The following is a 14,426-nucleotide window of genomic DNA, read 5'->3' as shown; positions in this document are numbered from 1 at the left end:
ATAAAAATCAAGTCCAGGTAGATTATAGATTTAAATGCCAAGAGTAAAACAACAAAATTTCTATAAGGAAACATATGGAAATAGCTTTATTACCTTGCTGAGGATAGTAACCCCGACACAAAGATTGATAAGGTGGATTTCATTAAAACTAAGAATGTCTGACCATCACAAAGCACTATCAAGAGTAATAAGACAAGTCACGGAGTAGGAGAAAATATTTATAACATGTCTATTCAACAGAGGACTCGTATACAGAATGTATAAGAAAAACTACTACAAAGTAGTAAGAAAAAACCCACTACAAAAATGAGCAGAGGACTTGAACAGACACTTGCAGAAAGAATATCCGATGGCCAGTGCACATGTTAAGAGGCGATTGGTCTCATTCCTCAACAGGAAAATGGGAATTAAAACCACACTGAGATTGGTTCGCATACCCGTCAGTGTTTGTTTTTAAGAAGGCTATCTATATCATGTACTGATGAGGGTGTAGAAGTTCCATAGACTGTGGAGGGAGTGTGACCCTGTTCAACTGCTCTGGAAAACCGCTTGGCAGTGTGCACCGAGGCTGAGTGTGTACATTCTTCATTTATTTAGGTGGGGGTGGGGTATTTTAATTTAATTTTTACTTTTTTAAAATTTTTATTGAATTTATTGGGGTGGCATTGGTTAATAAAATTATATACGTTTCAGGTTACAATTCTATAATCTATCATCTGTATATTGTATTGTGTGTTCATCACCCAAAGTCAAGACTCCTTCCATCACCATTTATCCCCTTTACCTTCTACCTTCCCTTCCCCCTTCACCCCGTTAATCAACATGCTGTTGTCTGTGTGTATGAGGTGTTTTTGTTCTTTTTTGCTTAATTCCCTCAACTTTTTCACCCAGCCCCCAAACCCCCTCCCTTTTTACAGTTGTCAATCTGTTTTCTGTATCTTGAGTCTGTTTTTGTTTTGTTTGTTTGTTTTGTATATTCTTTATTACCCAGCAGTTCCGCTTCCAGGTATAGGTTCAAGAAAAATGCATACAAATATGCCCCAAAAGACATGGCCAAGCAGGTTCATAGCAGAATTATTCATAATAGCAAAAAATTTGAGGCAGCACAACTGTTCATCAACAGCAATGATTAAATAGTGTTTTATTCATACATTAGAATAAAGTGTAGGAATAAAAATTGATGAAGTGCAGCTCTGTGCAGCAGCCTAGTGAATCTCACACACTTAATGTTGAATAAGAAGCCACATATAACAACACACAGACTGATGATTTTATTTATATAAAATTCAAAGCAGGACGAACTAATCTGCAGCGAGAGAAGTCAGAATAGTGTTGACTTAGGGGAAGAGGGAGTAGTGACTGGGAGTCCACAAATGGAGAGGGGTGCTTCCAGGATGGGGATAATAATCTGTTTTCTGGTCTGGATGGTTCCATGTTGTGTTTACTTTGGGAAGATCACTGACCTGTACACTTGATTAGTACACCTTTCTGTGTGTGTGGTATATTTCAGTCAAAAAGTAAACACGACAAACATTCAGATACAAAACATCAGAAAGAATTATGCTGCAAAGCTAATGTGTTTATTTCTATGCGATATATGTTACTTTGAGTGATTATATATATATATATATCCTCATATTTTACTTTTATAATTCCAGAGGAGACCCTTGTTTATAAATATCGGAACCTTGACTCCTGTGGGAAAGTTGACATGACCTGTAACTCTCATGGATTCCAGAATTAAGTACATGGGAAGGCCAGCGTATGGCTAACTTTTGTCCTTTCCTTTCTTCCCTAACTAGGCTCTAAAAAGTACCTTGGGATTTCCATTGATTCGGTTTGAAGATGCTGTGATCAATTTGGATCCATTCACTCGGGTGCATCCCTATGAGACCAAGGAGTTCATCATCAATGATATCCTCAAACATTTCCAGGAGGTGAGCATTGGAGAAGTATTAGTGGCCGGAGCATAAGCAGAATGTTGGTTTTAGTTGTTTAGGAAATTTGGTTACTGAGACATTACTTTTGAGAACCCAGTTCAACATTTCAGCTGTGATTGTTGAGTTATGAGTTAGGTCGCAGCCCATGAAGCCTGTACACATCATGAAAACCCTAAAGCAGTACGTTTGATTTATGAGCCGTTAGTCTAGTCCCTCAGAATTGGTCTCAGGGGCTTCCACGAGATTCGTCACAACTCTTAAGGCCTTAATGATAACACAAAATACTGTGACCTCTTTATTTACCAGGCATGGGCCTCCTTTCAGCAGCCACACCAATGTTATTGGAGCCTGTGAGATCCTGCCCTAGAGTTGAACTTAAAAATGTTGTTTTATCAAGTTGGACATTTTCCATTTTGTACTTATCACCCAGTCTGCAAAGACCAAAATACAAAGCCAAGGCACACTCCTTAATGAATAGATAGGTCACGATTGCATCGAATACGTTAGCTGTCAGAGTCAAAATACATCCTGTCCTTGCTTCCCTCTTCCCTCCTCCCTCCCGTTTCCCCCTTTCCTCCCTTGCTCTTTCTGATTGGTGGGAATTCCGCTGAACTGTAAGGAGAGTGACGTAGCAGGTACCACTGGGACCTGGAACGTGGTGGTGGAGGTGCACAGAAGTGGAGGGGTACTTGATAGGTCTGAACGTGCCCTCTTTGTGCGCCGTCCCCTCCACAGGTGAGGAGGGGCCACAGATCTTCCCTCCTCCCTCACTTTCCCTTTCACATCCCTTCCACTGCCCCTTAATTCCCTATTTGTAGGATCAGTGGAAAGGGGAGGATTGTGCGATACTAATGTAAATGTGTGTAAAGACTCTTTCCTGTTTCATGCCTTTTTTTATTCTTCTGAATGGCTTTGAAGAATATTTATAAGGAAGATTATGAGTATTGGAGGCAACCTCTGAGATACGTGCATTTGGGAGAAGTTTAGGTGGAGCTCAAGAAAGAGCAGGAGCTTGTAGTTGATGAGAATGAAAAGGTAGCTGGTGATGGGAATGGAGGACAGGGTTGGTTTCTAACCTTTGTGGTTGGGACACTGTCTGCAGTATAAACAGGTGCTGTCTCCCTCCTTCATTCGACAGGAACTCCTCAGCCAGGCAGCGCGGATCCTGGGCTCGGTGGACTTTCTTGGCAATCCCATGGGGCTCTTGAATGACGTTTCTGAAGGGGTTACTGGACTGATAAAGTATGGAAATGTCGGGGGCCTTATCCGCAATGTCACGCATGGAGTCTCTAATTCTGCTGCCAAGGTAAGAAAACGCAGGTGAATTCCATTATCACCACCCACGTGAGTCCCGTACATTTCTTTCATTCCTTTGATTTGTGGTTCAAAATAGGCAACACTCTCACTTTTAGAGGAAGGGTGAAAGAGACTTTGTAAATCGCGGTTTGGAGACAGACTCAGGTTCAGAGTTGAACGAGCACACACAGCCTTGCACCATTTCTCACGCTGCCCTTGGCCCTTTGCCCGGCAGCAGCACAGACCTGCTCAGTCGTGACACAGGTTCCCCTGAACTGGATGTGGACAGACACACTTAAATGCTTAGCTGTCAGAGCCCAGTTTAAAGATTTTATTTAATTTTATTAAATTCTAATCAGCATAGCAAGTCTCCTTGGATTTATAATTTCTTTGTTTTTGTACTCCTGGGCTTTGCTTTAATTTGGAAAATAAATGCACTTACGGTTTACCGAGGCCTTTCTCAACCTGGAATAGAACTGCACCTACTTTCCCGGCTTTCTGTGAGAATAAAGTGAGACATGATGTTATAGACTGAACAGGAGAAATGGGTCTTCACTTTGGCTCTTATATTTGCATCAATGTAACACGTTCAGACTGTAGCCACCAGGAAACAATTAACACCTTTGAAATGAAAACCAGGACATCACAGTCTACATCTGGGCAGTGTGGCTGGTAGGAACCCCCCTGTAGTTAACCTTTCGGATGAGAATGGAGAGGCTGGAAACTTGCCTATGACCTCTCACAGGTGAGCCCTTGTGTGGGTTTCTCTGCAGCATCCTGATGAAGAGGGTTGGCACTTTCTTCCTTCTGTCTCATCTATAGAAGTCTCATTTGTTTTCTGGTTCTTCTTTTTCCCCTGGAAAACTCTTTGAAACTTAAGGATCAGCACAAGAATGTAACTTAAGCAGAAAAAAAGGGCAGAATACTCCTTACTCCTGCCTTCATTCCCGGTTGTATACGAGCCTGGTGACGATGGCCCTAGGGACAGTGAGCACGCATTTTATTGGGTTTATTTGCATGGTTGTTGGATTTGCATAAAGGTACTGCTTTCCAGGCCAAAGGCCTCTGGAATGGGAAGCCAGCGCCCCACGTGGTTGTGTCCTTCTTCATGTAGTTCTTTTGCCTTTAATAAGCTGATCAGTGTTGGAGCTACAGGCTGCTGCTCAGAGGAGTTGCCATGTAATTTATTTGGATACCAAGACCCCTGGATGTGTTATAAAAATTAGTCCAAATATCTCTAAGATAAGAAAGCAGAGAGACTTAAAGTTACCACTTCATATTGGAAATGGTAGCTCCAAAGCCAAGTCTGTCAACTAAATATCCATTCAAGTCCTCTGTGGTTCCGCATGTATGTAGCTAACGATCACCATTTTCTTGTAGTTTTGTGGGTTGAAATCAGACCTTTTAGGTTGCTTTGGGAAATGTTTTGTTTGCTTTTCTGTGTACACAAGAGGAGCTTAAGGAAGTGCAAATGACCACAATAATCAACCGTTGGCCTGTGGGAAGTATTCCTTTAAAGAGTGCCTAGGTTCCCGTGATTAAAGAAAGGGCTCAGGAAAGACGGAACTGTACCTCACAGAGCCCCAGCCAGCCAGCCAGCCCCATTGGGCTGCAGAGGAAGAGGGCTCTGACCTTGTTCCATCGGCTTTGAGTGGAGAAACTCCATAAACTTCTTGAAGTTAATTATAAATATTGTGTGTATATATATGCATTTTTGTGGAGTGAGGATCTAAAGTTTTTATTGGATTCTCAGAATGGTTCACGCCTCCTGAAAGATTGTTATTCTTGTAGACATAGGGTTGTGTGTCGAGGGGAGCTTAGGGCTGATAGGATAGTTGAGTTCCGGTCCCATTTCTCCCTTTAAATAATCCTTTTCTCTGTTAATCTTGACCTATTTTTTTTAACCTATGAAAAGGTGATGGTCATTTCCCCTCACCCACTGACCTGAGGAGCAAAAGAGCTGAAGTATGTGAAAACCCAGTGAGAAGTTAAGAGGAAATTTGTTCCATCACATAAGAAGGTAATAGAGCTGCAGGTCTTAGTTGTCTGTGGATAGATGTTGTGATTTATTCATAGCAAATTTTTATTTTTTTAAAAAGTATATCTTTATTGATTTCAGAGAGAGGAAGGGAGAGGGAGAGAGCACTAGAAACATCAATGATGAGAGAATCGTCATTGATCGGCTGCCTCCTTCACGCTCCCCGACTGGGGATGGAACCTGAAACCCAGGCATGTGCCCTGACCAGGAATTGAACCGTGATCTCCTGGATCCTAAGTCAGTGCTCATCTGCTGAGCCACACCCAACTGGACCACAGCAAATTTTTAATTTCAGGTCTATCATACTCACTTCTGGAATTCCTCAGTACATTTTAACAGTTATTTAATTCATTTAATATTAGCCTCAAGAAAATTAGCTAGGAAATAATCTATGGCCTTTATTTCTCTTATCCTTTCCTTTCATTCCCCAACCCCCAGAAATCAGGTTATAGATTCTGGATCTAAGGTGATAGGATCCAGGGATTAGCCACCATGCTGTGGATCTCCGTCCCATAACTCCCTTGCCTGGATCTTGGCAAAATGACTCCAACCCTTCAAGTAGAACCCCAAAGATCTGATCGCACTCCTAAGGCCATGGCAAGCTCACCACGCCTGGAAGCCTTTCATGGAATATGATGGAATAAAAGCACAGCCTTTCAAGCACTAAAACCCTGTGAGAGGAACAGTTTCTGCAGCATGAATTTTCCTAGGTGGGTGTCATGTGACTACCTGCACGACCCTCTGACCTCTTTCAAAGCCAGAGAACCAAGGAGACGCCCATTGAACAAATTCCCTCTCTTATACGGTCTCCAGTTTCCCTTCTGTCTGTAATTATTGTGTAATGTTTTCTTATACTTGCAGGAAAATTACATATTCTAAAAAAAAAAAGTTCTTTTCAAACTAGGAAAACCTCAGATGTTAACAATAGAGCAAATGATCCCATTCTCTTTCCTGCCCCTGTAGAAAGTCGGGGTTTGCTCTGTGCAGCTGTCACCTGGCCTTCCTGAGGGAAGACAGCCAGCAGCAGGCTTAATTTCTTCCAGCAAAGGAGAGAAGCACTTTTGATCATCACAGGACCTCTGTCTGCTTTGCTCTGTCCTGCTTCCCATTTTCTTTCTGTGTCATTATCAAGACCGCATAGGACGCTTTTGATCCTGGGTACTTTTTTGATCCCAGCTATGTTTCGACTCTGTGCTTATGAATGCAGATATTTTAATAATTTTCCCTATTTTTAACCTAAATTATTTTCATCAAAGTCAGTTGTTGTTCATGGAAATTAGAATTCATCGTTCATTATTTGCTACATGTTAATACTGCTGATAACTTTTGCAGTGGTGTGGTAGGTTTAGTTCTCTCTTTTGCTTTGTGGCATTTATTTCTAACAAGCCAAGATTTCCCAGCTCAAATTCTGCAGGTCTAAATTTTTGTCAAGGCTATGAGAGTTTTCTGTTGTTTCATAGTTAATATATTTTGTTCTGTGTAGTTCATTGTTTTAAGTAAGTTTTGTTAGTTATGAACTGGGTAAAGACCTAATAGCTTTATATTATGTCTTGGGGCAAACAGCATTTGTAGGAAAAAGATGTACAAACAGGGTAAAAAAAACCCTGCTCACTATGGAACACATACTAATTTATAAGCATTTATTGAACACCTGTCTGTCAGCCCTTGTGATAGATTCTTTACAACCCATTCATTGTCTTTTATGTGTGCTAATGTCTGTTCTTCAGATCAGGAAGATGAGACTTGGAGAAGTTAAATAATTTTGTCAAGATCACACAACTAGAAATGGCAGGATGCCATTCTAAAGGCCTTTTTTCTTATATAATGTTTTCCTTTGTTTGCATCAGGCTTTCTTCCAGACCCTATAGGGAATATAAAAAACTGATTACTGCTGACTTCCCACCAGAAGCTTATGATTTGACATCACTTTGTTAGCTGGTAAGGTGACTGCTGCCGTATCACCTGTGTCACAAAGCAGAAAATGGTGGTGGGTGTGGTCATTCTTATGTTAGATTGGTCTGACCATCACCATCTCCCTTATAGGCATGTAAGTTCTTGCTAGAACCTCAGTGATTGCAAACATGGTTTACTTGTGTGGTATTATTTGATCATCAGAATTACCTGGTCAGTAGATACGATAGGCCGTGTTAGCCCCATTATGTAAATGAAGAAACTGAGGCCAAAGAGGTTTGGTGACTTACTCAAGGTCAACCAGGTAACTGCAGAACCCAGACCTGGTCTTCTGCACTAGTGTCTTGATTCTCAGCTTAGTTACACTTTTGAAATACATGTTGCCAACTGCCTGATTTGTTGTAGACAAGTCTATGTTAAAAATAAAATCAACAAGAAAAACAAAAAGCCAACTACCCAAAGCCTCGCCTGGTCTCAGAATGAACTTTGATAGCTTCTAGGAAGACCACCTGATGATACGTACAAGCAGGGTAAGTGTAGAGAGAAATGGGGAGGGAGAAATTGAGACTGTTCAGATAGTTCAGTGGAAAATCTAGCTAGATTTTAGATAATATTTTGTTCCATTTCACTCGTCTCTGTTTGGGGTACAGTATGCAGAGGAACCACCTCCGTCCCAGGAGGACCGATCACTGTCCTTTTGTGTTGAGGAAGTCAGATCTGGGGCATAGCTGCCTTCCATTTCCCTGCTGCCAGAGATTCTCGGCTGCCCTGCCACCCAACCAGCCTCCCATAATGTACACTGTGACCTTGTTGAGGGCAGAGGGGTCCATCTGCCTTTTGTTTAAGAAACAGAATTTGTTTGTGTTTGTTTTGTAGGGAGTATATTTATAGGCTCAAACAAGACTAAAAGCCCTGTTTAGTCAAGGCAGAAGTTTTATCTTTGCACTAAAGAATGTCCTGAGTGCCTGCCTGTGCGGATCCTTAAGGGGAAAGGCAGTTTATGGCTTGTATCTGTTTTTGTCATTATGTACGGCTGCTCCATTTTATAGTTGGGTTGATTATCCCCATAATAGCTTTTCCATGTACCTATAAGCAAGTAATAGGTGAATGCCTTCTTATAAGCATTGGGGTTTTTAGTGTATTTAAGTTGGCACAAAACTTTGTGTTAAATGAAATTCACTTCAGACAGTAATCTATCCCTTAGAGAATGTAGTTTTCTATTTTCAAAAAGACTTTGATCTTAAATAAGTCACCCAAGGGATTTCTTTTCCAGCCAAGAGGAGGTGCCTTCACGTTGTCGTATCTGGAGAAATGACTCAAATTCTTGGCAGCAGAATTTCTGTTTTATTTTCCTCTGATAACCTTGAATACGAAAATGATTCCTTTCGTCTGAGCTCTGTTTGGTTAGAGGCAGATTTTAGATGCCGAACGACCCATCGGTGACCCATCCTAACTTGGTCTAATCTCAAATATCTGTGGGAAGTGGAAGTGTGTTGGGTGGGGGGAGTGGGGGGAGTTGAGTGGTGGCATGAGAACCACATTAGTGACCAGAATTCCCAGGCAGCCCCCACCCACCCTGTTCAGCTCAGTGAATGGATGTAGCTCTCCCTTCTTCCCACCCTAATCGGGCAGCTCAGCAGCCAGAAGTTGAGTAGCAGGGGAACGACATCACCGTCAGAGCTCCATTATCCAAACAGAAAGACTGGAGACGTTTAAAACGTTTCTTCACGTCCTAGTACTAGTTCAGTTAAGAACCAAATCGTTAAGTCATCTTCTTAGACTAACATCTCGTTTCAGAGGAATTCACTTTATGTTCCAAACCTGCCGCTATGTGGTGGAGAAGTGTGTCCAGTTGCTAAATTGAAAAGACTGGAAGTATTGTGTCCCCCAGAGAGCAGTGGTTTTCTGCCCTGGGGTGAAGGCAGTGAGGAGGCGTATAACCCATTCAGGCTTTCTTAGGTTGGCCGCTTACCCCAGGCTTGTGGCCTCGCATCCCTTTTCTGCATTGTACTATTATTCATACCAGTATTTGGCCTTTCTTGAAAAATTGTGACAACCTTAAGGTGAGATGAACTATAAACCCAATTTTATAAACATCTGAAGGGCAAATCACATTCTCATTTTTGGCAGTAAAACGTCAAAGCACTCTGTTCGGAAGGTCCTTTTTATTTTCCTTCTTTCCTGCTGTAATTGTCTATATCTCTTTCTCTTTTGAAGAAGAGCTAAATCAAAGTGTTTTCTTAGGAGGATGTTACCCTGAGAAGTCAGGAAGGGATGTGGTGGAGAAAGGTGCTATTGCTCATGGAGCAACAGCTCTGTGTCAGGTGTGGGCTAGGAGGTTTCTGCCCGCTTCGCGGTCACACGCACCTTGTAAGAAAGGAAGTGTCTGTTTCATAGGTGAGGAAAGTGGGAGTTAGGACAGCCAGTTACCTTGACTTGAAGCTTAATCATGAGGGAGTGTGGGAGCCAGACACTTATAGAAACAATCACAGATACGTAGATGCTTCATCAGCAACTGAGACTAAAGACAAATGTAAAGCAGTGTTACTATTCCAACAAGGGATGATTAAATTCTGATAAGTTGATCTTACTATTTCTTCCCTTTAAGCAGCAAACCACAGAACAGATCAGTAGAACTGACTGTAAAACTCTCAGGAACAGCACCGTATCCCCAGCCTTCCCATCTGGCTCCTTAACTCAAGCAAAGGAATCACTAAGCATCTGAAAGCCAGTCTGGCAGCAGAACCCAGAGACAAAAACATCTCTGACTAACGTGAAAAGCTGTGTCATAGGCTGACGGGGGGAGAAGGGAAGAAAAGGACTGTTAGGATGAGTTTCTTTTCTGCCATCCGTCTACAGTGGGAAAGCACAGCTCTTTCTGATTTCACTCACTCTGTGCCAAAAAACAGATATTATTGTCTTAAAATGACATTTTAGTTGCTTAGAGATGCGTAAAGTGGTGAAGTCCAGGAAGAAGTTACCATTTAACAGGCACGTTTGGAGGAAGACGGCTGTGGAGCTCCCCAGACGGAGGCTCCCGAAGCTGCAAGCAGCTCCCGGGCAGAGCCCGGGGAGAGGCCTGGGTGCTGCAGGTGCCATGTCCCTCAACTCTGAGTAAGTCTTGGGTCCAGCAGCTCGGGCGTGAGAAGGCACAGCCAGTTTGCTCCAGAGCCTGGAGTCACACACGCCCTGTTTGGACAGACGCCTTTCGACCCTTTTCTCCCGTTCAATCTTCCCACATGAGGTGGGCTCCCAGGTAATGAAGAAGACTCAGAAAGCCGGGGAGTCCGTGGAAACCCCAAGGTTCAGCACAGAGGAGTTGAAGTCAAGACGAATGGAACACCATTCAAGCTTCACTTGTGAATGGTGGTGTTTCCGACTGCTTGCGGTTTTGCTTCTACAGTGCTGTGGGTTTGGTGGAGGACTGTATCTGAGAAGCTGCCCTGTGTGGGGGATACAGGCAGACTCCCAGGTCCACTTTGTCGGAGATGAGGGGAAGCTCCCATAGGGGAGACCCTGGAAGGAAAGGAAGATACTTCCTAGGCTTTCCTCACAGCTAGTGACCTGCCCCTTAAGGGAGGCTCAGCATGGTCTCCAGCAGTGACTTGGAGGCACAGTGGGTCAGTCAAGGGCAGCAGAGGCCAACCTTCCCTCAAGCAGGCAAGTGGGAAAGACAGCATCTCTTTTCTATAAATACAGTGGGGAAGCCCTCCTGTGCCATTTCTTGGACAAGGAAATGTCCTAGTTAGGCATGTGAGGAGGTCGGAGATAAGCTCAAAGAGTAGGATCCAGCCCAGCCAATGTGGCTCAGTGGTCGGTACACCCATGCACCAAGAAGTCGCTGGTTAGATTCCCAGTCAGGGCACATGCCTGGGTTTTGGGCTCGATCCCCAGTAGGGGGTGTGCAGGAGGCAGCTGATCGATGTTTCTATCTCTCTATCTCTCTCCCTTCCTCTCTAAAAATCAGTAAAAACATATTTTTAAAAACAACAAACAAAAAACTAGGAGCCAAATTTGGGAAATATGTAAAGAGTGGAGAGAAAGTGGCAGAAAGCTGCCCATATAGTCACTCCCTGTTTCCCCAGCCGCACTGCTCACTCTCACCTTTGCTCTTTTGGAATGCCCTTCTCCCCATCTCAGGCCAGATGGCTCCCTGTCTGTAGGCCCAATAGAGTACCCTGTGAGACCCCACACTCTGAATGCCCAGGCCTCTGTGCTTGCCGTAAGCAGCAACCACGTTTTCCTTGGGAAATGATAGCCGTTTGTTCACATCTCAGACACCCTTCAGTAAACGTTTATAGTGCCACTTAGGTGCTAAGTATGGTGGCAGGTACTTAGGAAAGTAAGACTTTAAAAAAGGTCTCTTTTGAGGGCAATAGAACAGGTAAAGCAGACAAGTACCTGTAAGTATTGTGACATGAGGAGTCAGTACTGCCCTGGAATCTGCATGGCATGTCTCCAGGTCCGGGAGAGGGCGTGCTGTGGGCCTGGGAAGGAGAGCTTGATTGTGTCCCTGGGGGGGGCCTCAAGGCGAGGTGTCCTTGTGAGCCTCTGTTTATTCATCTGCATCCGCTGCAGATCGAAAGCTCCTAGAAGACAAAAATCTTCTCTAGCATTATTATTTATGCTAATTCCTGCTGTGACTAACCATAAGTATTTGTTGTGAAGAAAACTGAAGTGATCCAGGTCACATCCATGTGGGCTCTCCTTTACCCAGTATCTCATTTCCACGTGGTGCACATTAAAAACATAGATATTAAATAAGTGAAGTACCTGCTGGGTTTATCTTTATTGTCTAATTGTTCTATGGCTTTTATGTGAAATAAACAGGCTCTTTCTGAAAGTTCGTGACTTTCCTCCCAAATATAAGCTGAATGATATCCAAAATCACACTGTGTGTGTAGCACTGCAGATAGGAAGGGGCGGCTGACCTTCAGGATCCTATTCTTGCCCTTCCTCCTCTCTGGGGTCTGATATTGACCTGGATGGAATGAGGCCAGGCGTTCGTTATTGGGTCAGGCCCAGCCTCTGCTTAAGGTAGCAGGAAGCCTTGGGAAAGGGGGGAAACCCAGTCTTTTAGTTCATATTTTAATCTACTGAATTAAAATAATATTTATGGGAAATATCTGTTTGCTTTGTTAGAGGGAACTGTTTAAGGAAACATTTCCTGCAGGCTGTTGAATTCGTATAAGAACACGTTATTTTGGAAGCAGTAACTTCCAGTGTTTTCACTGAGGTGGAAACTAAGCAGAATGTACTTCCAGTGACAGCCTGTTGCTTCAGCTTCATGGCCTTTGTGATATTTCAGGCAGGGTGTGTGGCCAGCAGGACTATTGTCTCTTCATTGATGACTTGGACATAGGCAAGGGCGAGGCCAGCTGGTTCTAAAACAAGAGCTACTGTAGCTCATTGTAGCTTTGTAGAAATTTAACCTTGTAGCACACTCCTGTTACTGCTTCATTTTCACAAACTTACTCATTAAAGAGGCAGGTGTTATCATTTTCACTTGAGGGGAAAAGACATTGAGTCACAGCAAAGGTAACTGGCTCCTGGGGGTGGAGTGGGGGGGCGGTCAGCAGGACCTTTAGAAGAGGGCAGGGACCCGGGCTCTTTTCTAGCCCAGGATGTCTCCCATCAACCTCACTGCTGCTCCAGAAAGCACCCGTTTTCCTCCGGGATTAAAGCACTTGCGAATCTGTGAGGTATTTCACCTCGCAGCGTCCCCATGGGGCCAGCAGGGCCGGTCTAACAATCACTTCCTGTTTCGTGATGGACATTCAGTCCCATAGGCTGAATGGTTTGGCCAGCATCGTGCAGTCGGGGCTGGCAGCCATGCCTCCCAGCTAAGCCCACTGCTCTTCTTGCCAGAAATGTCTTCTCAGAGGAGCTTTCTGATGTGGGCACACAGCTGTGGAAAACTTCCTGGCCCCGTGCTAGGTGTGCGAGTGGTTGGCAGGGAGATCTCCAGTCTCACGATCGCTGCAAAACGAAGTACAGGGGGAAAGCCAGATGGGTGCTACCAGCCTGTCTGTGGGACTGCCGCTTGCATGCATGGGCTCTGTGTCTAGTCACATCAGCAGGTCAAGTTCGCAGGGTCCCCACAGGACAGTTCAGAGTCAGTCGGCAAGACCAACTGAGGGCTATCAATAAGTGAGCCATGTGGGGAAAGAGAAAAACCTTAGGATTAAACACCAGAAAGAATGTGCCACTTGTTTCTCTTTAAAAGATAAAACAACAGTGGACAGTGTCTAACATAAGTTTTATAAAAAATTTAAAAAATGAGTTCTGTGAGAAGCCTCGTTTTAGTAACATTTCATATGGTGTCTTAACTCTCTAACCTCTGTTTCCCATCGAAGCCCATCTTGTGTTCTTCCTAAGAGAGATGCAACCCTAAAACTTCCCACTTGTTCCAGCTGAGTGGGGCAGAGCTGGCTCTTCCCAAGTCTGGACTCTCAGCACCGCCTCTGGTACTTCAGTGGATTCTCTCAGGACATAGATCTGGGAGGGAACTTGAAGATCGATCTGCTTTTCACTCACTCAAACTGTAGGTGGAGAAACCAAGGCCCAGTAAGCTTCTCACAGCCAAGTAGTCTTGGGGCCAGTGCTAAAACTCAGGCCTTCTGGCTGCAAGCCTGGTGTTGTCTTTGCAATGGAGCCAGCAGCTGTGGGTACCCGCTTGTCCTTTTGGGGTGAGGGAGAAGGAAGTTGCACCACAGCCCTGACATGGTGCGCCTCTTCTCAGCACCATTCATGCCACTTTCACCTGTGTATCTGGGTCTTCACACGAGACTGAGCTCCTCGAGGATGAGGGACAAAGTCACTCTCACTTTGGTGGTTCTAGCCCAAGGCGCTATGTGTAGTGTATAGAAAGCCCTCATTGAGCAGAAACTGTTTTGTGTGAAAGTCAACTCACCTGCAGGGGAAGCAAATGTGGCTCTTTTGCAGCCCACGTCACCAGTCCTCCAACAGGATCTCCTGCACCGAGTCAACCCAGGTAAGACCGCACCCCACCTGAAAACGAGATAGGATCTTCCCCAATAGGTGGGGAGGCCCTCCATGATTAGATTTGGAGGACACTTGGTGAGATGGGATAGAGGTAAAATTTCGATAGACACAGTCTGGTTGATTCTGAAACGAATGTAACTTGTTTAAATTGACTTTTAACAGTTTCTCTTCATGTTTGTATGATTATTTGCATGTTATTGATGATGATTATTGTCACTGGGTTCCTTGCAAAGTCT

General features: G+C 44.0%; 1 protein-coding gene across 2 annotated transcripts in view; it reads left to right on the top strand.

Moving 5' to 3' along the window:
- Positions 1-14,426, top strand: part of VPS13D (vacuolar protein sorting 13 homolog D) — a 208,616-nt gene that overhangs the window by 133,322 nt on the left and 60,868 nt on the right. For both annotated transcript variants that reach the window (XM_016205659.2, XM_016205658.2), the window contains 2 exons: positions 1,803-1,937; positions 3,079-3,246. In XM_016205659.2, coding sequence (XP_016061145.2) covers positions 1,803-1,937; positions 3,079-3,246 — 303 coding nt within the window. The remainder of the gene's footprint in view (positions 1-1,802; positions 1,938-3,078; positions 3,247-14,426) is intronic.

This window comes from Miniopterus natalensis, chromosome 9, assembly GCF_054644295.1.
Source record: "Miniopterus natalensis isolate mMinNat1 chromosome 9, mMinNat1.hap1, whole genome shotgun sequence".
NCBI classification, from domain to species: domain Eukaryota; kingdom Metazoa; phylum Chordata; class Mammalia; order Chiroptera; family Miniopteridae; genus Miniopterus; species Miniopterus natalensis.
Note: the sequence above shows the minus strand (reverse complement) of the source record. Positions and strands in the feature narration are given on the sequence as shown.